The 11,329-nt window shown below is 38.7% G+C and overlaps 1 protein-coding gene across 3 annotated transcripts in view; it reads left to right on the forward strand.

Annotated features, from left to right (window-relative positions):
- The window catches only part of LOC108106488, a 47,927-nt gene that overhangs the window by 30,058 nt on the left and 6,540 nt on the right, over nucleotides 1–11,329 (forward strand). For 2 of the 3 annotated variants that reach the window (XM_017213567.2, XM_017213568.2), the window contains 3 exons: nucleotides 8,763–10,336; nucleotides 10,397–11,146; nucleotides 11,220–11,327. In XM_017213567.2, the coding sequence (XP_017069056.1) occupies nucleotides 8,763–10,336; nucleotides 10,397–11,146; nucleotides 11,220–11,327 (2,432 nt within the window). Of the gene's footprint in view, nucleotides 1–3,490; nucleotides 5,115–8,762; nucleotides 10,337–10,396; nucleotides 11,147–11,219; nucleotides 11,328–11,329 lie in introns of those variants that run through there. The other variant, XM_017213569.2, reaches the window with a different exon arrangement.

Genomic DNA, 11,329 nt, shown 5'->3' on the forward strand with positions numbered 1-11,329 from the left:
ATTTATTTTGATGGCTTTTGTGGCGCTCGGAAACATTTTTGTTTGCGCTCGAATGCACGATTTGGAGATTCTTTTCTCAAATCGTTTGTTTTGGCGGCCTTTCGTAGCCAGCCAAGCAAAGAAGTATTTATAAACAGTTTAATTTAATTAAACCCCCCACCCAAAGATACGACGTGATATTAGAGGGAAAATCTCTCATTAACTTTTGCTTCTATGGGCGCCATAAAAATTCAAAATATTTAAGAATATCTCAACATTTCTAATTCGATCGGTGGCGAAATTATGAATTGTGATCGTTATGGACTGCTGCGCAATGTTGCATAATCGAAATTGATTCGAGATTTCCATTTGTCTGTCATAAAGCAAATACAAATAAATAATTTTTAACAAAAATGTGCTAACGCAAAAGGCCAATAGAGGCACAACTAAAAATATTTATGCAGATATGTATATAGACTCAGATGCATATATACGAGGTGTGTTCAAAAAGTAAGGTGACTCTTCAAATTTCGCGAATTTCAAATTTTTCGATTATCGAAACCTTTTAGAAGTTATACGAGGTGTGTTCAAAAAGTAAGGTGACTTTTCAAATTTCAAATTTTTCAAATTTTTCGATTATCTTCAGTTTTGGGAACAAGAAAAAGTCACATGGGGCCAAATCCGGTGAATATGGTGGCTGAGGCATTATTGTGGTGTTGTTTTTGGCCAAAAAATCCAAATCCTTTGATCCATATTTTTCGATAGCAAAAAATCGCCGAGCTCGCAAAACAACTTGTAACTTTACGCCTCTCACAACCAAACAAAAGAGGATGTTCCATTGAAACTTGGTACAGATGTTAGGGAAGAGTGTACCAATATAACAAAACAAAAAAATCGATAATCGAAAAATTTGAAATTCGCGAAATTTGAAGAGTCACCTTACTTTTTGAACACACCTCGTACATATACATATATTTATATATATATATATATAGACATCTAGCTGACTATTTGGCTCTATACCGTCTACTGTCTAAAATAAAATACTTGAATGTCGTCTTACGTAGTTGGAGCATTTAAAAATACATTTCTAGCGAGGCGGCGGCACCAAAACAAAATTGGAAAATCAAGAAAATCAAATTCTATCAGCCAGCCAAAAGCGAAAAAAACTCAAAGACCGTCGAAAATAAAAATAAACAAAAATTATCGAATGATTTTTTTCGTCTACTTTCCTCTCCGCTCTTCATTTGTTTCGCTTTGTGTGTAAACAAATAAAAAAATTGGTTCGCCTGGCAATTATTTAACACTTTTTGGCCACGAATTCCTACTTTATTTATAAGAATTTAATTTGAACTTTTGCTGATTTACCCAAAATACGGAATGAGGAGGTGGCTTTTATTTGATTTTTACTTTGAACTCATTTTATATTTATGTTTATAGCGTTCAAAGGCAATAATCATAAATAATATTCGCGAATATATGTTTGGTTTTTCAGAAGGATTAGTAATTATTAATAATTTCCTTATCTTTCTATAGAAACGATGGATTTTTAACTGGCAAATAAGTGTTTGGTATTTCGATTTCAACACCTTAAATTTACACTTAAATTTATTTAATCGACAATTTGGTTTTGCCCCATTTAAACGCCTGATTATTGCCATAAATTTTTAAGTACGAAATCCATAAATCTATATCGGATGGTTTGAAAAAGTCTTAAAATGTATTCGATTTGGTTTTGTACCGCTGTGCCAGAAGTCAATTTTGTTTATACAGATTTTCCTTATATATGTACTATATATGTATGTATGTAAAGCCAGAAGACCTTGGCAATCGGAAATCATTCCGAACATGATTTTTCCTCTCGAGAAATTTTTACAAAATTTCTTCTGCTGACGTCAAACAAATTTTGGGAATTTCCGTGCTAATGTGAAAAACGTATAATAATATGCCGAGAATTTAGTCTTGGATGCCAAATTAGCCAAAAATATTGCTTACTCATTTTGAAAGGGGAAGATAGAATTGGGTCTCCTGCAAAGAGACTTATATACTTTGATATTCCAAACCTAATAAATATTTCCTAAAATATATATCTTATCTATTAAACAGAAACCGTACCTTGACCTTTCACTTTTGACAAAAGAATCCAAACATCTACCAGATTGATAAGCCCCTAAATAAACGAAATCCATTTCACGAAAAAGTACTTTTAGATTAGTTAGAAATGCCAACGTCAGACCACTTTTGGGGAATTGTTTTCGCAATTCCCCGTAATATATATCAACAGTTTGGCACTGTATTTGTTTATATCAATACTCTGCACTGGAAACCCCTTCTAAGTAAATAAATAAAAGATATTGTTTACTGACTTGACTAGAATTGCTTGCTAACTTATCAGCAAAATGGCAAAGTTCTGAACAGAAGTGTGATGTCTTTGTCCTAGTATTATCAATTCTTGACCACTATGCTTTCTAGAGAGGTTCCTAGGGGTCATAATACTATTCAAGGGGTTATATTAACATCTATGTTATATAGTAATAATTATAATCTTTTTCCATTACCTAATATTAACTTATATAATATTATATTCGAAATTTTTATCATACATCACTTAAAGATAGACAGTCATAGTCATACAAAACCATAGCCAGTAGAGTAGGCTATCAATTACTTGTAGGGTATTCAAGTATTCATCTCTTATCTGCCATACAGACCGATCCTCTTTCTCTCTTTCTTTTCGAGAGCGCAGGCACTCGCTCTTTAATCGCCTTAATTTGATTTCCTATAACACTTCACCACGGCTGAGTAGGCAACAGCAATAACAATGAGACACGGGTACGTCACAGCCAACCCTGCTCCCCTTTCCACCCATTATACGTTAAAAGCGAGAGAGATGGCACATAAAGCGCTTATCAAGCTCTTCTGTTCGTCTTTGTATTAGTGTAAAATATTATCGCAGTGTCCAAGCTGGAGCATAAAGAAGAAGAAGAGGCAGAATGATGAAGAAAACAAGTAGCCGCACTCAAATATACAAATACACACACCCATACACAAGCCCAACAAGCCAAACTCGTTTTTAGCCACAACATCGGGCAAAATTATTAAAATTTTTAACTTGATTCATGCTCATGCCAACGCACCAATACATTTATATACAAAAACATTTATACATACATATATATAAATACGGCAGCAACAACGATATGGCTGCGGGTTTCCTCGTTTCTTATGAATTGACTCAAAAGCAACAACAGCAATTCCCCCGACAGTGTTGTCAAGTTGTTTGGCTTAGTCATGTTCACGAGTGAGTGAGAAAGAGCAATGGCGAGGAGGGGGAACACAGGCTGTGGGGCTTCGTCGCCACATGGCAAACAGTGCTGGCAGCCTTAGCTTTAAATAGCTATTATCATACATTTTTTATCATTTTATATTCTACTCTAATCAACAAAAGAACATTCTTTCTTCAAATATGTTCTTTTGATTGAAAGGTAAAAGGGATTAAACGTATTGATAATTAGAATGATTATTTGTCTATTATTTTTATAAACGTAAAGGAATAGTTATCATCCTATATCCACTTGCAAAGCTAAATTTAAGCAATCATAAAAGGAATATATGAATAATGCCAAATCAATTAAAGAGCCAACATACAGAATCATATAATAATTAAATATAAATATTTATCTTTAAAATAGCCAAATTCGAACACAAATGACAAATCGGATGTGTGGGAGGGGGATGGAGATGGGGCAGCTGATGGGGTCTCTCTCAGCTAATATGGCAACTCTGGCCTGCTCTCTTTCTCTCTCTCTGACGATCGGTGTGCGCTGTAGCAATTATTATTTTATTATCACTTTTTCCGTTGCTTCGTTTTGTGCTTCTACGCTTTTAAATGCTTTTGTTGTTATCGCGCTGTGCTTTTTGCCTTTTTTTTTTTTTTTTTTTGTTGTTGCCTGGTGCTCCCCAGACCTTCCTTAGTCAGCAAAATTTCGCATATTTGTGCGGGGGAATGTGGTCGTCGATGGATCGTTCGTTTGTATGCGTGCGCGTGTTTTACGGACCGTTCATGTGAGTAGTGTGTGTGAGTGTGTGGCGTACGTAATCAACAATAGGGGAAACAACAAAAACAACGTCTGACTGGCTGGCGACAGTCTTTCATTTCGATTCGTTTCGTTTCATTTCGCTTCGTACTTCGCGTCACCTGTTGTTGTTTTTTGTTTTTTTTATATGTATTTTTCTTTTCTTAATTTTTGCTTGATTTGATCATTTCTCAGTGCTGCCGCAAAATCAAAAGCTAAATAAGAAGAAGCAGCGACCCTGTGCTTACTTTTGATTGACAATTACATTTGTGTGCGAGCAGATTGAGAGCTCATGCGTGTGTGTGTTTGTGTGCGGGGGGCGACGGCAAAGCTGCCGCAATTATTTGATTATTGTACTTTTTTCTGCTGCCCCTGCGCTGACGTCGCGCCTTTTTAACACCCAGTAACCCAAAAGAGGGGTATATGTACATGTTTATTGAAAATAAATCAAATAGAGTATAATTAGAATAAGGATTATAAATAGTTTTACAACCAAATTGAAAGGTAAACATGTGAAGTAGACACTCGTCCTGCAAATCAAATTAATAATAAGAAGAAAACTTATTAATATTTCACAAATTCAATTCTTTAATGTAAAAGATCACATGATTACCTAATTCTATGAGGAATTTATTTATTGTCAAGAAATTTTTTAGGTTTTATAGCTCCTACAATGTTGTTAACGGGTACGTCGTAGTCGAATATCTCGACTTTAGACTTCTTACTTGTTGTTTTTGCCCTGTTCGGTCGCTTCTTCGTTTTCTTTTCGCACACACAACACAACACACACAAACACACGCTAAAGCACACTCTGAATGAATTTCGCTGGTCGCTTCGTCTAGTTGCCTTAAATGTTTCATGCGCGTCGGTCGGTTGTCGTCGTCGATTGTCGCCTTTTCGATTTCTTGCTTTTCGCGCCGCCAGATCATTTTTCTCGCTGTGCATTTCAATTGTTGCGTTTCGCCAATAAGCAACAACAACAGTAGCAGCAACAATAACAACAACTATGTAAATCAACGGGATAGACAGAAAAATGCGTGTGGTCACAATTAAGCTTGGGTATGTTTCTCTTTACCGTTTGTCGTTTTTTCGCTTTTCGTCGCTTTTATCGGGCCTTTCGTTATTCACTGGAATTTTGGAATCTTTTCCGCGAATTTGACGTATTATATATGTATGTATATACGTATGTATATGTACATATATATTTTTGCCACCGCTGTAAAACGCTGCTTGCTAATAAATTATAAACAATTGCCAAGTGGGCGAGAGTGCTTAGTGCTTAGTGCTTTTTGCACTGCGATGACGTCGTTGTCATGCAGCGAGAATGAGGGAATGACCGAATGACAGAGTGACAGACTGACCGTCAGACAGATGTGTGGACTTTGTGGCGCCGTTGCCGCACCTCGTTGATTTTTTCATTATTTATCTGTGCTGGTGTAGGTGTTTTTTTTATTTTTATATTTCTTTTATTTTCATTTTATAATTTTGAATTCAGTCAGTCATTCCGTCAATCGCGAAATACGCTTGTGACGTAGGCGATAGCGTGTGCTCAATTTTTTTTTTGCAACAACTTATCAACCGACAAACGGGCTTTTCTACACAAGAATAATAAATCTTTGTACTAAAACCATAAAGTACGTAAAGCTGAGTAAATAAATGTAATCTTTAACCAAAAATGATTTTTTCTACATTAACTTTTGATATTGATAACCTCAATGATCGATATCTAAAATATATATTTTTTAAGATTTCTTGTATGTTGGTTTTAGATTAGAGAACATAAATTAATATTTCTCTATAAATCACACAAACTTTTGAGCATCAACCTAATGTTTACCTTTCCAATATAATTTCCTCTTGTTTAATTAATATGACTTTGTTTGTAGTGTACCCAGCCCTGTCTGATTATTTGCTATAGCGCCTTATTTATTGCACTTTGCACAGGGGCAATTGCATTTCGCTTGGTTCAATAAAAATGTGCATGCAAATGAAAATGCCAATGCAAATGCGAATGCAAAGTTCCAGTTTTGTGTATTAAAAATACGTTACCCATGTGTTTCACGTTTACTTGCCGTTTTCACGCCTCAAAATGCTGGGCGCGAAAACAGGCGTAATTAGAACCCCCCAATCGTTAAACAAAAATTCGTGATAACGAAAATGTCATATTAATATTTACTTAACTTGTTGTACCTTACCATGGAAAATGGATTTACGTGGCTTAACAACAATAATATGGTGTAAAGTACAGATCTCTAAACGTCACAGTGCACTTTGCGTTTTGTTTGTACTTTTGATATCTGGCATACCATATGAGTGTTCTGGTTTTAATTGCTGGGGTTTTTATAGGCTCCTCCTTCTGATTAGCTTATCTTCTTTATTCACGCTTGACTTTATTATATTGTTGTGACTCTTGATGACTTTAGTTTTGCTAGATTTTACTGTATAATTTAGTTTAGTATGTGATTATGTACAGTTGAACTTCAATAGTTTATACTTTTGAGTAGTTAGAAGGGTTTATGATTGTTAATTGTTAGGAAAATTTCACCATCCTATTATCAATAACAGAATATGAATCTTGAATTTATTTTTCAATAATATTTTGAACTTTACTCGGCTTATTTAGTCAAAATTCTTATTCTTGTTGTTCCACTTTTATTTTTATAAGCAACAACAACAGGAACAGCAACACATTCCTTATAATCGCTACACATATTTCAATTGTGGCGCAGTTGGCGCCTTGTAATTGACCTACTCACTTGTTTTATTAATAAGTTGTGTACATACATATAGTATGTATGTACACACATATTTACTACACGTGATTATGTAATTAGGATTTCGGATCCCCGAACAGCTAATCGCCAACGAATGCCACTTAATTGCCCAACAAGTTGACAATCTGACAGCCATATATGAAATACATACTACTCGTACATACATATATATCGAATATCTGACGTCAACGCGTCTGCAGCCCCACAAATTGCCAATCACTTAAGTTACAATGGGGATCGCTTATCGGTAGAGCTTTGTTTCTGACTCAGTCGCACGATAGTCCCCACTGATAACTGATGATAATGAATCTGGCAAACACACGTATCAAGAATAGCACACATATACCTCATTTAGAGCTTGGCATTATCAATGGAACTTTTGGGCAATTCGATGTATTTTTTATTATTTTTTTTTTTGCGGTCGCACGGCTTGGAAAGCCTTATAGCAGCCGTAGCAGCAGCCATAGTCGCAGCCGCAGCCAGAGCCATGCCATGCTGATAACGAATTGAGTAAACATTGGGAAGCGACGAGAGCCGCTGCGATCGCATAATGCCGTATAATGTGTATAATAATAACGCTGAATGCTAAACAGTCGCAGTCGAGTCAATTAACGCGACCCAACTCGGTTGCCAGTGAGCTTTTTTTTTTCATTTGGTTCGTTCATTCGTTTGGTCTGTGTGCGATTGTGATTTGAGAACTGTCCCAGCTTACTAATCGCCCGACGACCGAGTCATATAATATATGCAGACAGTGGGGCTCACGAAAATAGTAGTACTTGACAGTGTTTACTTTATAATACGGTTATCAGAAGAAACAGAGGGTTAATGGGTTTTCAAATCTAAAATAATCCATTTTTTTATATTAAATGTACTTTAGAGAATTGAGATAAATTCCTTCTTCCCTCGAACATATTTTTTTATTTGAAATATAAAACAAACCTAAATATGCTTTAAAAAACTTATTTGATAATCACTATCAAGTTTTCTCTCTCTGACTTCATATTTGGCAACACTTTATAATCCCCATTTGTAATCTCCTGCCATCAGTTTTATAATACTGATACGCACTGTTGTCACACATGTGTGCACGAGCTGTGATAAGGAAGCCCCCAACAACAATAAGCGAAACGCCAGTGACACCAGTCATTACACTTCACTTGTCACTTTTCTTGGATTTTCGTATTACTTTTTTTTTTTTTTTTTTTGTGGTCGCCTGTCTGGTTTTTTAGCAGGTGGGGCCTGAACCCTAGCTAAGTTGGGGAATTCAAAATAGAAAGTTGATAAAAAAGAAACAAGACAAAAAGGTATATAAATATATACGTGGAAATATATATATTTTTGCCACTGTGCTGTGTTATCGATGTTGACACGTTCACAGAGTGGGAAATTGATTTTCAATAGAGCAAAGGAATTTGCCAATTTTGTGATTCACCTGATGGATTGATCGCTTCGGGAGAATTAGCGTGCTCAGTATCTAGAATTCTCGGCTGTGAGGTTGATAAGATTGAGCCCCAATTAGAGCTGATAATGTGGCTGGCAATAAAGTGTATAGTATATGAGGGGGGGCAATGAGAGGGAGGTAACCACGTCTTGGGAAACCCAAAGGCAAACAGCAAGTGCACTTGAATTATTTAAAAAAAATTTCGTGACAAAGCGATGTTAACAAAAGCGTGTGTATTAGCTGAAATAAAATATTTAATTGACTTTGAAACATTGCCAAGTTCTTGGTCTCAAGCAAAACAGTTGACATGTTTAAACCCATCGCATTGTTGGCTGAATTTGTACCAGTTTATCATTTAAAATATTCAACAGAAACAATGGTTAATGGTCTTATCATGGATGTATCAATTAGCATTTATACTTAAATTAAATTATGCGAAATACATTGAATTAATTTCGGTTTTCTGTTTTTTTCTGTCTCGTTTCGCTATAGATGAGCCCGCTGCAAATACGTCACAGGGTAATAAATTTGATAATAATATGGAAAATGCAACAACCACAACGGCCAAGCATTACAAAACCGCAGGCAAACAGTACAAGACCAATAAAGTGAACAATACGCGACGTGCCACAGCAGCAGCAGCAGCAGCGGCAGCAGCAGCAACATCAACTACAACACCAGCAACATCAACCAAGAAGCGGACATATCGGGAAACTGCAATAGCAACCACAGTCACTCAGAGGACAGCCAATAAGGCTAACATTGCTGCAGCGGTAGCATTAGCAGCTGCAACAGAAGCGGTATCAGCAACCGAAACTACAACAGTGGCAACATTAACAGCCTCCAAAGCAGCAGCAGCAACAGATGTTACTAGCAGCAACATCAACAGCAACAACAACAGCAAACCCAGTACAAGTACAAGAGATAAACTAAGTGAGTTGCCGCTGCCGACTGCTGACAACACCAACCACATCATCAACAACAACAATAACAACAATACAAATAATAATAATAACAACAACCACCACAGTGATAATAGTATTAGTGAGAATAATTATGAATTTAAGTGTAGAGATAAAGCAAGTCTAAGTGATAGCAAAATGACGCTACAACAGATGGCAGCAGTCAGCAGCAACCAGGAGCCAGTGGCTCCGAATGTGGCCAACACGATGAGCAACGCAAGCATCCTTATCAATAGCCAACAGACCACCGTAAATGCCACACCCGCCACCGATGAGGCTCCGTTGGGGGATTGGTCAAATATTTCACGCTATCTGCACAAGAAGTTTAAACGTTTGGCTAGCACCACCGATGTGGAGACCGGTAATGGTGCGACGAATGGTGGTGGTGGTGGTGCGGCACATCATCCAAGTGGCGATGGCGTTCGCACCACATCGTTGTCCTCAAACAGTTCGCTTTCACCGCCGCCACCAACGCCGCTGGCCAATGGTCATCACCATCTGATGACCCAACAGCAGCAAGTGCAGCAGCAACATCAGCCGTCGCCGCAGCAGCTGCCACCCCAGGCAGCCACACATGAATTCAGTGCCAATTTTGTAAATAGCAATCATGTCAATGCCATTGGTCATGAGGAGAGCATCATCAGCAATAGTGGATACAAGGCGGCGGCAAGAACGCGAACACCACTCAGTAATAGCAACACGAACAGTAATAGCAACTATGCTGCGAATGCCACACTCTCACCGGCAACATTTGCCCAACATCAGCAAATGACACAGCCAACAACGGTTAGTCCGGGAATCCCAGGTGGAGCAGCAGCACTGGCAAATCCTGTAGGAGAAAAGCCCGGACGTTACGTTTGCACTTACTGCAATCTGATATGTGCCAAACCCTCGGTGCTAGAGAAGCATATTCGAGCCCATACCAACGAGCGACCGTATCCGTGCGACACCTGCGGCATTGCTTTTAAGACGAAGAGCAATTTGTACAAACATTGCCGCTCGAGATCGCATGCAGCCAGAGCTCGGGGCCTGGAAGTGCCAGCCGATGCAGATGATGGATTGTCCGATCAGGATGCAGAGCTAAGCAACAGTAGTTCGGAATTGGTAAGTTCAATGAAAAGAGATTTCTATCGATTTATTGGCTAATCCTTTGATTCATTACAGCCAAGTCGCGCTGGATCGCCTTACGATGAGCCAATGAATTCGCCCACACCCTCACCTTCCACATTGTCTGCGGCCAAGAGTGCATACATTCAGCAGCCACCGCTCCCACAGCATATGCAACAATTGCCGCTGGGCTCGCCGGCTGCTGGGACATTGCCACCTACAACAGCGGAAAATCTCCACTCGGCCACTGCCCAGCATCGTTCGTCGATCGACTACAAGCCATATAAACCCAAGTTTCACAACGCCGCCCTGTATGTACCCGGCAGCAGCAAGGAACAACAACAGCAGCAGCAACAACAGTTGCAGATTCAGCAGCAACATCAGTTGGCCCAGCAAAAGCTATCCATTCAGCTGCCTTTGGTGCAGCAGCCATCGCTGGCACATCCAACTCTGTCGCCCAGCACGCAGATGAAGATGAAGCATCATATTAACTCGCATCAGCTCCAGTTGCAGTTGCAGCAACAGCAACAGCAATCCCTGTTGGCCCAGCAATCTATGTTGGCCGCCATGCCACCTGGTGGGGTTTATTACCTGGGTCAGCCTCCCTACTACAATCAAGATGCAGCGGCGGCGGCCATTCACCAGCATGCGTTGGTCCTTCAGCAATTTCAACTGCAACAAATTCATTTGGCTCAGCAGCAGCATCAGCAACAGCAACAGCAGCAGCAGCAGCAACAACAACAACTTTCGCCTTTGGTAAAGGCGCCACCACCAATGCAACAGCCTCCAAGTCTGCCGCCTCAACAGGTTGGTTAAGAACTATTTTTTTTTGTAATTAAAATATTTTTTCTAATTGATTTATATTTTTTATTATTCACAGCTGGTGCGAGCCAATAGCCAAGTTTCCAATGTAGCAACAGCACCTGCCACTCCCACGCCCGCCGCTAATCTCAGCAGTTTTGCCAGCTCCAGTGGTGGCAAGCAAGTTGT

This window comes from Drosophila eugracilis, unplaced genomic scaffold (genome assembly GCF_018153835.1).
Source record: "Drosophila eugracilis isolate 14026-0451.02 unplaced genomic scaffold, ASM1815383v1 contig_90, whole genome shotgun sequence".
In the NCBI taxonomy this organism is placed as follows: Eukaryota; Metazoa; Arthropoda; class Insecta; order Diptera; family Drosophilidae; genus Drosophila; species Drosophila eugracilis.